The 12,139-nt window shown below is 41.9% G+C and overlaps 1 protein-coding gene across 3 annotated transcripts in view; it reads left to right on the plus strand.

The window, feature by feature from the left end:
* DOK5 (docking protein 5) overlaps positions 1-11,859 on the plus strand; it is a 152,682-nt gene extending 140,823 nt beyond the window's left edge. For all 3 annotated transcript variants that reach the window (XM_014832169.3, XM_070486158.1, XM_070486157.1), the window contains exons 7-8: positions 2,871-2,991; positions 11,107-11,859. In XM_014832169.3, coding sequence (XP_014687655.1) covers positions 2,871-2,991; positions 11,107-11,171 — 186 coding nt within the window. In that variant the 3' untranslated portion in view covers positions 11,172-11,859. The remainder of the gene's footprint in view (positions 1-2,870; positions 2,992-11,106) is intronic.
* Positions 11,860-12,139: the final 280 nt, after the last annotated feature.

Here is a 12,139-nt window from a genome sequence, read left to right on the forward strand (position 1 = left end):
GTTTAAACTTCATAGAGTGTACTCACGCAAACCTAGATAGTATAGCCTACTACACACCTAGGCTGTATGGTACTCATCTTATGGGACCATTGTCATACATGCTGTCCATCTTTGACTGAAACATCATTATATAGCACATGACTGTATATGAAAGTGTATAAGGTTAAAAGAAAAAGGAGGAAGCATACAATTCTCTCCAGATACTTCAGGTTATCCAATTTTAACTCCTCCAAAAATGTAGTGTTAATTTATATTTCCACCAGTGGTGTGCCTGAGCACCCATAGTTGTTAATATCAAGGATCCGAGTTACTTGTGTCAATAAAGAAGAACGAGGATGGAAACTTTCCTGCTGGACTTTTCACCAAATGGCTTCTTGTCTTTTCACCCTTAGAGAATTCAGACATTTTTGCATTGTTAAGTAAGAAGACTTTCTCATCATTTTTCTCTAAAGACAATTAAAATGCTCCTTTCATAAAATTGGATATTCTTTAAAAGTGTTCAGGAAGAAATAGAGAGCCAAGCTTTATCATGTTCTCCATGAACCATGACATTGGTGTCATTGCATTCTTGTTCCTAAATAGCTTTCTAAAAATACAGTCACATCATGCTGGGCTGCAGAAATACACTCACATTAATGTAGCGAATAATTGAAGTGATGGCTATTTCCCAAATGTTTTCTTTATATTAGCTTTTTTCTTATCTCAGATATGACCTCTTTATAGTAAGAAAATCAAATAATCAGTACCTTGAAAATTCACTTCTTTTCCTCTCTTTATTTTCTTGCATTCCATGTAAATGAGGCTAGATATCACCAGAAGTCACCGGTAAATAGGTTTTTGTTTGTTTTGGTTTGGTTTTTGCTCTTAAATGTTGAGACTTTCATGTCTACAAAAATAGAGAAATAGCCACAGAACTTTTCTACTAGCCCTCTTCTCAGCTTTTTGCTCTTTCTGTCTAACAGGACATGTTGAGGAAAAAACGTCTGCATGAAACCTAATACTGTGTCATTCTACTCAGGGACACATTTCAGTAATTGTCCTATTGTGATAGGGACCGAGAACTCAATCGGTTAAATGTAAATACAACACATATAAATTAAATTGTGTTTGGAATAAATGGTTATAATCTCTGTTTAAAGTTCATTCTCATCAACTACCACAAGCTTCGGGCTCCAGGGTACAAAGCCTCATATTATTTTGGCTTTATTGAGTGACTGCACACACATTCATGCCTAGACCTACCATGCTGAAGGGGTGTGGAGAGGGGAAGTTTTTGTTAAAAAAAAAAAAAAATCTTTAAATGGACATTGCAATTTATACTAAAAATAACAATGCTAATAATATAAATGGTATCATCCACTTTTTCCTGTACCTGTTTTGTGCTAAGTAGTGTCATCTCACTGAACTCTCATACAACCCAAATGGGCAGGCATTTAATGCCACCATTTTTCACATGAGCAGTTAAAATGGATTTCCACTGGAGACAGTGGTCTGCAGTTCACTGTTTCCTTAATGATACAATACGTAAATGTTTCCTTTTTAGTTGATGGGAATCTCCCTTCCTCTGGTTTGCAGTTGCCAAGTATCCATTGCTCTAAGTGCAATTAACCAGGTCCTGAGTGATGGAGCCTTAAGTTGCCTCTAGTTTTCCATGATTGCAAACTACGTCCCAACGTACATCCTTGTACAGATCTGCTTATTTCTCAGCTCATTTTTATAAGCCTGGGTGAGTTATTTGATATTCAGGAAATCAAACATTGCTAATAGTCCCTTCCTGTGTCATGACATAATAAAGCTATATCGTGATTGTGTCTAGCCCAGGGCTCAGATGAGAGGGTGGCTGGAGAGCTGCCTCAGATGGTACACCCACTCATCTTGTGTGCGTTGTCTTCTTTTCCCTCTCTTTTTATCCACCTTCTGCCCAGGCTACTAGGCTGTCTTCTCTCTGAAACCGCCCTTGTAAGGTCGGTTCCCCTGATGTGGTCGGACAGGCCATTGACTACTCCCCAAGGATCTGGGGCTTTACAGTGTCTTTTGGGTGAGATATTCTTAGCTGCCTGCAGCCCAGAGCCACGACTTCTCCTTTCCTTCCTCAGGATCTGGAGCAAGAATCAGGCGCTTGTAGAGCAGACCGGGGTTTCTTCTGATGCTAGTGATAGAACACCCAACTCAAATCAGCTTCAACTGAAAGATGGGATTGACTGATGTAATTGAGGAGTCCAGGGCTAGTCTCTGGGTTCAAGTGGGATCCAGGGTCTCAACGGAGCTTGTCAAGACTCTCACTCTCCAGTTTGTAACCATTCTCCTCTCACTTGTGTCCATTGGTTGGCACATTCTCCCTTCCTTGTTCCAAGATATGCTCCAGTCCCATCTTATTTCCTCACAGCAACCCCGCAAGAAAGCTCATTCATTCAATTCAACAAGTATTTAGAGCGTACCTACCTTGTGCCAGGAAATATTCTACACCGTGGGGAGAAAGTGATGCACGAAACAGGCCTAAACCCTTGGCTTACCTCTACTGAGACTCTCTTCTGCAAAAGTTCTAATAAATATCCCCAGGGATTGTGTCTTATTGGCCTGGCTTGGGTCACCAGGCCACCCCTAGAGTCAGTGATGAGGTCAGCCCCCCCATGACTAGGTGGATTTGTGCCGAGTTGGAGGAAAGTTCCCCAAAGAAAAATCAATGCCCGGCGAAGAATGGATGCTGTGAAGAAGCCAGAATAACAGCTGTCCACCATCACGGGCAAATACTTACTGAGTTGCTGTCCCCTAGCTCCGTGGTTCTAAGACTCTTGGCTCTCAGGTTCCCTCGGTCAGATCTCTTTCAGTCCTAGGGTTGCTGACACAAAACTGTCTTCCCTTTGATGCAGCTCCAAATGAAGATGAGCGAGCGGGCTGCCTCCCTGAGCACCATGGTGCCCCTGCCTCGCAGCGCCTACTGGCAGCACATCACGCGGCAGCGCAGCACAGGCCAGCTCTACCACCTGCAAGGTAAGCGCGGGGGCCTGGTGGCTCCGGGGGGGGGGGCTCAGCTCAACCCACTGCTGTTGCGTGCTGCACTGCTTAGTCCCCTTCCTCCCAGGGTCAAGGCCCCCATCAAGGCCTAGCTTCCCAGGCACTTAACTCTATCACAGTGTCCTGGGGGAAAGCGCTTAAAATGCAGCTTCTTGGGCCCTCCATCCCAGAGATTCTAGATCTTAAGCAGTAGGACGTGACTGAGCAATCTGCACTTTTAACAAACACCTACAACAGGGTCTGGGCAGGAGGTCTAGGGTCCACGCTTCAAGAAATAATCTATTCACTGATGATGAAGAGCACCAGCATTCCTTGGGAACTTGCTAGAAATGCAGCTTTCCAGGCCCCCCTCCGGACCTCCGAAATCAGGACCTCTGAGGGTGGGGCCCAGCCATCTGTGTGTTAACAAGCCCTGCAGGTGAGTGTCATGAATGCTCAAGCTTAGGAACCGTGCTCAAGCGGAAGGGGAGCGCACCGAGGCGGGCAGTCCTTGGCTCTGGTTCTGCTGCGACTAAGCAGATCCTGAGATGCCCCTCTTCCAGAAAATGGTCTCTGAAGCAGGGCACACAGTGGCTCACGGGGTGACAACAGAACAACTAGAAAGTCTATTTAACCATTTCTTATCCTTTCAAATGCACCTTTGTATGTTTTATAGTGTATAAGAATATCTTGTTCATATATAACTTATAAATAAACCAATAGGCCTATGTAGGGGATCTTTGCTGAAGACAGGGTGCAAGATCCCAGAACTTGGAGGAGCAGGCACTGCACAGCACCTAGTTCGTATGCAGAAATATGCTGAATAAATAAATGAGGGAACAAGTGAATGACCCTAGGAAACAACGGTCTCAGCCCTAAATGCTTGTTCTCTGTACACTGGTCACCCAGCCTTCCTTTCAGCCCTTCCTGCTGGTCATTTCTCCCCGAGAGAGCTTTTCCCCTTCTTTCTCCCTGGAATGGTGTGCCTTTCCCCCATCCTGGGTAATTCTGTCTCACCTCCAGTGCGCTCCCAGACTTTGTTCTAACTGGTGTGGAATCTCCGATTGTGTGTACTCATGAGACGAGGATGACGACACTCCTTTATAGCCTCAGCATAATTTTCATTTCATATTTAATTATGTGGTCAGTTAACCCATGACTAGCTCTTCCAGGAAGCAATGATACCAAGGAGGCAGGAGTGCTGTGTCTTCTTTTCTCCCCATCATTGTATCCCCCATGCCTTGCATGGAGTAGCCATTCCATGAACGTTTGTTGAATGAATGTATCACGTTCAGAGGGCATGAAGGGTGCTTACATTCTAGTCTTTGTGACTGCAGGCTGTGTTCACTAGCAGAGAGCATGGCACATTGTAGATGCTCAAAAGACGTATCCTCAGTGTCTTTGAGTGAGTGACAGTATTGATAAATAATTGATACATAAGCTTACTTTCCAAGACATACCTACAGAGAGAGCTGGGTTAGATCAGGTTGTCACAAATGCCATTTGTTCCATATCATCTTCAAAAATTTTTGCAATTTTTGAATATCATCGCAGTTTTTGGTGTGTACTATTGTCAGTTTTGTTCAGTCTCTTCTACTTAAATAAATTTAGTTTTTTAAACAACCTTTATACTCTTATAACAACTGGCCATATTTTTCTAATATACGATAAGATGAATAAGTATTGTAGGGTTAAAAGAAGGATGCGTGTGAACATACAGTCACACAAAGTGACTGAATTGCTTTGTAATTTGACTTTCTATACACACCAAGATAATCTTTACACAGAAGGTATGTCTTTTTAGATTCCATGTGTCTGGAATTCAAAAGAAAGTCGAGAACCAAAGTGAGCTAGACTTCACAGAGAGGAAATTGAGAAATTGCCTTCCTTCCTGAGATGCAGTGTGGTAATTTGAGAATAGTCAGCTTGCATCAAAGCTGATGAATCACTGGATTTCTCTAGAATACCATGTTTGCAAAGATGCACTGAGAGTGAGGAACATGGAAGACGTAAGACGTGCTGCTGTTTCAGATTCATTAGCAAATATCTTGGAGCTTAAAAATCTCAGCATAGTTTATACATACAAAATACCCTATGAAGAACATAATCATCTTACCATCCTTAACTTAATAATCGAACTATCCTTAACCAAAATGAGTAGGATTTCATCAGAAATGATTTTGGGCTAACAGTCTTATCAGGGCCCTGATAATATAATAATAATATTTTTAAAAATCTTCTTCTTAAGATTAAAGAGGATGTTTTAGGTATTGTTAGCATACTGTTTGTATGCTCCTAGAGTGTATATGGCTGCCCCTGACAATATCCACATCAGGTTTCTATGAAGAAAACAACTCTATTTTCCAGCATACGGACAGTTTTGTCAACAGCAACAAAAATTCCAACTATAGCTGCATGCAAAAGGCCCATATTATGGTTGGAAGGCCACACAGAGCCGACAGGTCTGGGATGATTATCAAAGGCTAATCCACTAATTCTGCAACAACAGTAGAGATAATGTTACCTCTAGAAGTGGAGCAGAGCGATACAAACATCACAGCAAAGAAAGAAATTCCCGTTCTTGGAGAAGTTTTTATGGCTGTTGTTTCTATCAAGAATAGGAAGCCATAAACCAAACAGCTCATCCGAATTAGACTGGGGTTTATCCCCTTTATATTCAGGTTTATTATTTACTATTCTTGTAATCCAATACTCAAAAGTAATGAGGCATTACTGTAAAATGAGGTTCAAGTTTATTGGTATAGATTTTTCAAATGAACACAGTAATACTACTTACAAAACAGCAATTTGAAGATAGTGATGACTAAGTTTCTAATGAAATAAATGCCAGTGATAACAAGAACAAAGGCCACAGAGCTTCTGCATAAATGATGGATTCTCAAGCTTTGTGATTGAGAATTTAGAGGGTTTTGAACGTGATTGTGTTCTAGGTTTTGAATATAATTAAAACTTATTGTTTGCTCTTTGTTATATAGTATGATCTTCATTGAACAAAAATTTCCATTACAATTCTTATGTTTGTCCTGTTTTGGCTGCATATTAATACTCAATGAAGTGTCCTAGTGTCTTAGAATGTTTGTGTGAATGAGAATGGCATTGTAATTGCTTCAAAATTATTTTTTTGCTTTATGTTCTGTACCAGTTATTTTATTTGTTTTCACTTACTTTTGTTACCTGTGTAGAAATTCATGTAAATGTGTTTTATCTTGATACTTAATTTGTACCAATATTTACTGTAATGTTCCTCACCAGGGTGTCCTGTGTAGATTTGTCCACATTTATCTTATCATGTGGATTGCTTTTTAGTCACCAATGTTCACTGAGGTTCAGTACCAGTGTGTGCTCTGTGTGTAGTACAGGACCCAATTTACCAGTAAATTTGATAGGTTTTAAAAAAAATTGTTTACGGCTCACCTAACATCATCTTACTTATCAGGAATGGTCGTTTACATGACAGATAAATAGAATAAGTTCATCGGTTGTTCCACCTATACCACCTACCTATCTCTTCCCTCCCGCTCACCCCCACAAAAAAAACAAAATTGGGAAACCTTAAGATCATGGCCCTCCGTGTGCTACATAGTAAGGTTACACAGCTCATAATTTCTTCTTGGTTTCCTGGTATCTATGAGTTGTAATTCCACTAGCCAGTTTCTCTACTTTGATCTCTTTCAGGCTGACTTTTCCTGACAGATCTGGAGGTTAATCTTGGAAATTATATAGACCTTTATGAAGGAATTTAGCCAACTGGTTTGAGAAAAATTCTCATTTCCTCCTCAAAATTAGTCCTAGAGCGCCACCTGCTGGTCTGTTTTGGAATTATCATTTTATTACCACTGCTTCTGGTGAGGAGGGGGAGGTGCTGATTCTGACACTTGCCACATAAACTAAGACACATTTAGTCTACCTTCACTACTTCTGCCAGCCTATTTTCCAGCTTTTATATAGAAATTCTCTTCTACGGTTAGGCATATACAGAATCAACACGTGAAGGAGGTTTATCATGAAGACAGTGGAAGAAATTTATGAAAGAAAACCATTCAACAAGTGTATGTCGAACACTGTAGCCACAGGATTCTTTTAGGAAGGCATTGCAGAAAATAAACACAGAGTCACGTTTTTCAAATTGTGTTCTGTGGACTGCTAACCCTGGGAATTATTGCCCTCCCCGGCAAAAGTACTAGGGTCCAATAAGTTTGGGAGAAATGCTGCATGTTCAATTCTCCTTTTAGAGATTCAGAGTGTAAACCAATATTTTCAAGGCTCTGAGATGTCCTGCAGTAAAGAATCTGTTTAATCTTGTTTAAACCAGAGCTTTGTAAATTTATTTGAACATGAGAACTTTTTTCTCCTTTTTTATATAAACAAACATTAACATACCACTATGAAGTGCCAGATTTGTTCCTTATGAGGGAGACAAGACATACTCGATGAGTATCTTTATAAAAGCTACCATTCTGGGCCTGCCTCATGGCCTAGTGGTTAAGTTTGCTGCGCTCTGCTTTGGCAGCACAGGTTTGGTTTCTGGATACGGACCTACACCACTTGTTGGCAGCCATGCTATGGCGGCAGCTCACATACAATATAGAGGAAGATTGGCACAGATGTTAGCTCAGGGCCAATCTTTCTCAGTAAAAAAAAAAAAAAAAAAAGAAGCTACTGTTTCTTGTAGACCTACTGTGTACCAGGCTTTGCACTAGGTTCTTAGCATACGTGATCTCATTTAGTGCTCAAACAGCCACTGGGGGTATTTTATTCCCATCTGCAACTAAGAGACAGAATTTGAAGGGGTATTAGTGTGTCAAAGATCACCTATCTAGTAAGGAGCTGAGGTTTTCACCTCTCCATTCATTCATTAACTCACTCATTCATTTATTTAGTAAATGATTATTGAGCATCTACTTTATGCTGAGCACTGTGCTAGGTGATGGAGATATTCTGGGGCTACTGGACGGGCATGTATCTGTGCCCCTAGAGCTTATAGTCTAAAGAAGAGCCACAGTCAATAATTAAACAAATATAAATATATTTCAAATTTGGTCCATGTCACATGGAAAAGAAAGTGTTTGTAATAGAGAACAGTGAAGCAGAGTTGTTGGTTTGGGGAAGATGATGACAAAGGGACTTCTTTGGAGGCGGTGGTCACAGAAAGGTGCAGCATTTACCCCAAGATCTGAAGTCAGAGAAGAGGCAGCCATAGAGAGAGCCAGGGAAAGCACTCTCCACAGAGAATTCAGCATGTGCAAAGGCCCTGAGACAGAAATGAATTGGGGCATTGAGAGGGCAGGAAGGAGGCAGTGCGGCTCGTGCATAAGGGGCATTAGGAGATAGCCGGGTGTGGTGTTCTTCTCAAACTCCCTCACCTCCTTCTTAAAGTTAACTTCTAGGTGTCTTTGCCCTTCCTCCATAGGTGATCCATTGCTCAATATCTTTAGAACCCTTCTACTTGAATTGCCTTGGAAGATAGCATCCCTGTTTCAAAACGAAAACAAGGAAAAATAGGCACATGTCATTGGTCAGACTTGACTTTAGAAAATTTTAGGAAATCAAAGAGTCACACCAAATCTTTGTGTCACACTCTACCAGGCATCTTCCATGTTGCTTTGTTGGGCACTCCTGGCAACAGTTTGAGCTGGCAAGAGCAGGACTGTCTTCTCCCTTTCAATAAGGGCAGAAACGAAGACCCCCCCCGAGGTCAAGGACTTGCTCGAGATCACATGGCTAGTGGGTAGAGGGACTGGCATTAGACCTCCAGGGTTCTGACTCCCAGTGCAGGGCTGTTTCTTTCTTATCTGAGATGTTCTTCCCCGTGGGAGGAAATCCTGCCACCGTGGGTGTTTCAAAGGCGGGCACCGCGCGATGGAAATGGCTCCTCGAGAGGACGGTTCCAGCCCATGCAATTTACATACTTATTGTAAGGATGAGAGTTTCTTGGAGCAAGTGGCTACTTCGGAAAAGTTAGCATTGGTTTTTCAATATGAATTCTAGCACAGTCACATACGTTGTACATGCAGAAGTTAAGAGAGAAGTAATAGACTAGGATCTGAGAAAATGTGAAAAAATGACAAAAGACCAAGGTTTCAAGCTTGTGTCTATAGGGGCCAGAGTGAAATGGGGTAGATGGGTGTGGTGAGGCCCCAGGTGAAGCCCAGGGAGAGTGCAGGCCTCAGTGGAAGAGGACGGTCTGCAGCCACCTCTAGCCGTCACGCTGTGGCAGAATACGGGGCCAGTGTCACCTTCCAGTTGTACAATAGGACAGGGAAATCGACCCCTTTATGGGAAGTCTGCAGTTACTTAAATATGGACAAGCAATTCCCAATGTTTCAGGACCTGTGCAGGCCAGAGAACAGGCCTGGGCCCAGATGAGGTCTACTGGCCAGTACCAGCTGGTAACGTTTGTGTGAATTGAAAAAGTGTAAGAAAATCTTTCAATGCATTTCCTGGCTTTAAGCTAAAATGGCGTTCAAACCAAGCCAGAAAGCCAGTTAGCCATAATGATAGAAGCTGTTGGTGTCTTCGTTTCGACTTGACCGCAAGTGAATACTGTCAGTCATTTTCTCAAAAACTCAGAGTCTGAGGAGCTATGGTCGAAGGCTCAGGAAGGGCTTTAACTTGGCCAAAGGTTTGGATTTCGCACAATAGTGTTTGTGCACTGTCTGCTGCCTGTGGCGACTTTTATCACACTATAACAAAATATACCCAGACGTTCACTCAAACCCATTAATAGAATTTCTCTATGTTATAGCACGTGTGTGTGTATATGTGTGTTGGCAAGAGAATAGAATTCGTGTTCAAAGTGGCTAGGAGGCTGGAGGAAATTATTTCCTGTGATTTGGGATATTTTAATATTCAAACTTCTCTGATAATAATCACTGCTCTTGTGTGCCAGGGATTGTATGACTAGATATATAATTTTCTTATGGTTCGGATTGGAGGCTTGCAAATTTCAGAATCTGTGATTTCTGGTGTCACCCAGGGACTCCACTGAGGTCTGATGGAGCTCAGAGCAGTTTGTGATAATGTGACAGAGCATAAACTTAAGGCTTCCGGGCCACGTGCCACCATAAACCTTTGGGCTTGGTTCAGTGTTTAAGGACAGCGTCATTTTGAGTGAGTTCCGGCGGGGCATGCGTGCGCCCCTGAGCTGCAGTTCTGTCTCCCTGTGTATGATGCTGGCTTGATCCGCACGTGGTTACAGGAGTGCTGTCTGTGCTCAGGCGTGCGGCTTTCGCTCTGTCGCTTCTGAGAGCTGCTCGCACAGTCTGCAGTGTGAACTGCTTTGCCTGTGGGAATCCTCAGCCAGCAGATGGCAGTAAAGCCTCTTGCTTTTATAAAATCAAGGGATCTGTCTGCAGAGATTGGCAAGCTATGGCCCGCTGGCCGTGTCCAGCCTGCTGTCTGTTTTTGTTAAGGAAGTTTTATTGGAAATCCATGCCTGTTCGTTACGTATGGATGATAGTTGCCTTTGCGCTACAGGTGGCAGCATCGAGTAGTTGCGAAGAGACCATATGGTCTGCGAAACCTAAAGTATTGAGTATCTGCCCTTTATGGAGAGGGTTTGACAACGCCTGTCTTATATCACAAAGGGGGCTAACGGCGGCCTGTGTGTTCCTTCCTGACTTCTTCACTTTTCTTGGTTTGGAACCTAAACCTGAAATAATAAAGACTAGTTGGAGTTTAAGAAGGCCTCCCTTATAGCAAGACTTCCTAGTTGTAAGTAGAGTATTGTTTTATTTCCGGTCAGGTTTCCAAAGACTGTCCTAGAAAGAAGTTTCCACAGTCCTATGATTCCATCTCATTTCCCTTAAATACCTTGGGTATAGGAGTTGATCAAGATGAACAATTAAGAATTAAGGAGGAACATATCTACTAGTGCTTCCATCACAGCTCAGTGCAAAGGCCACATGCAAATGATATGTTAATCACGCAATCTCTCGTGACTCTTCTTTGCATATCCCTGTGAGCGGCCTCTGGAAAAAGTCCTGTGTCGTATGTTACTTATTTCTGTTATATAGAAACTTGTTCCTAGCTAATTTGATTGTGGGCTTTCTTGAAATATAACTGCCATTTTAAAACTTTTTTTTGGAAAAGATGTCACCAGCCCTCTGAAGCTTCATCGAACAGAGACTTTTCCCGCCTACCGATCTGAGCACTGACAGTAACTGCCAAGAATTGTGTGTGACGCGCTTGCGATGGGTTAGCCACAGATCCACCCCGGAGGTCACAGGATGGCAGCGAGAGAAGCCATGAAGAAAAGAAGCTTCAAGTCCTGGCTAATTGTCTCATCATTGGGAAACGCTGCAATACAAAATTTGTCTTTTTCTTTTTTTCCTTTCTTTTCTTTCTTTTTAAAAAATCTTAGCGTGATTGAAGCATACTGTATAGATATCAACTTTTGTTCCCTCTTTTACAGCTGGACAGAAAGGAGTCAATGCCACAAAATGATTTTCTATTGTAGATATCATGTCCTTGCACCTCTCTGGATCTATCCTTTTGTGGATTCTTGTGATTTTCCTTCTGAGTGTTTCAATTGTATGACAGTCAGTACTGACAGTAAAATGGCTCTTAATTATTTGTTATTTGTTTATACCATATTCCTCAGTTATTGGTTCTAGTTAACTATTGGAAATCATATTTTATTATATTACCAGTTAGTTAAATCAGTGCTTTGATGCATTCTTACCTATTATGTTAAGAAATAACTTTTTAAAAGCCCCTTTAGTATTCTTTCCAGGGTTACCATTTCTCCCTCACAGGATCCCCCCACTTCCTTTTCTTAAAGCCTTTATTTTGTCTGGAGTACCTTCATAAAACATTTTAAAATAAAAGGTCATTCTTCACCCACATGGTCTTTGGATTCTGGCAATGTGGTTTTCTGTGTGTCTTCAGTATTTCTGAAGGTGTGTGAATATTTTCCTTACGAGCCATGAGCATGGTTTACCATTGCATCCAATGCCAATCTAACCGTTTATGCATTTGCTTGCTCGTTCAGTAAGCTGGTCTGTACCAAGCATCTCCTGGTTCCAGGTGTTGTGCTAGATAGAGTCTGGGGTTATCGAAGTAAAAAGACACAGACCCTGTCACAAAGGACCTTAAGTTCAGAGAGTACAACAAGGAAATAAAG

The sequence above is a fragment of the Equus asinus genome, chromosome 15, assembly GCF_041296235.1.
Source record: "Equus asinus isolate D_3611 breed Donkey chromosome 15, EquAss-T2T_v2, whole genome shotgun sequence".
Taxonomy (NCBI): Eukaryota; Metazoa; Chordata; class Mammalia; order Perissodactyla; family Equidae; genus Equus; species Equus asinus.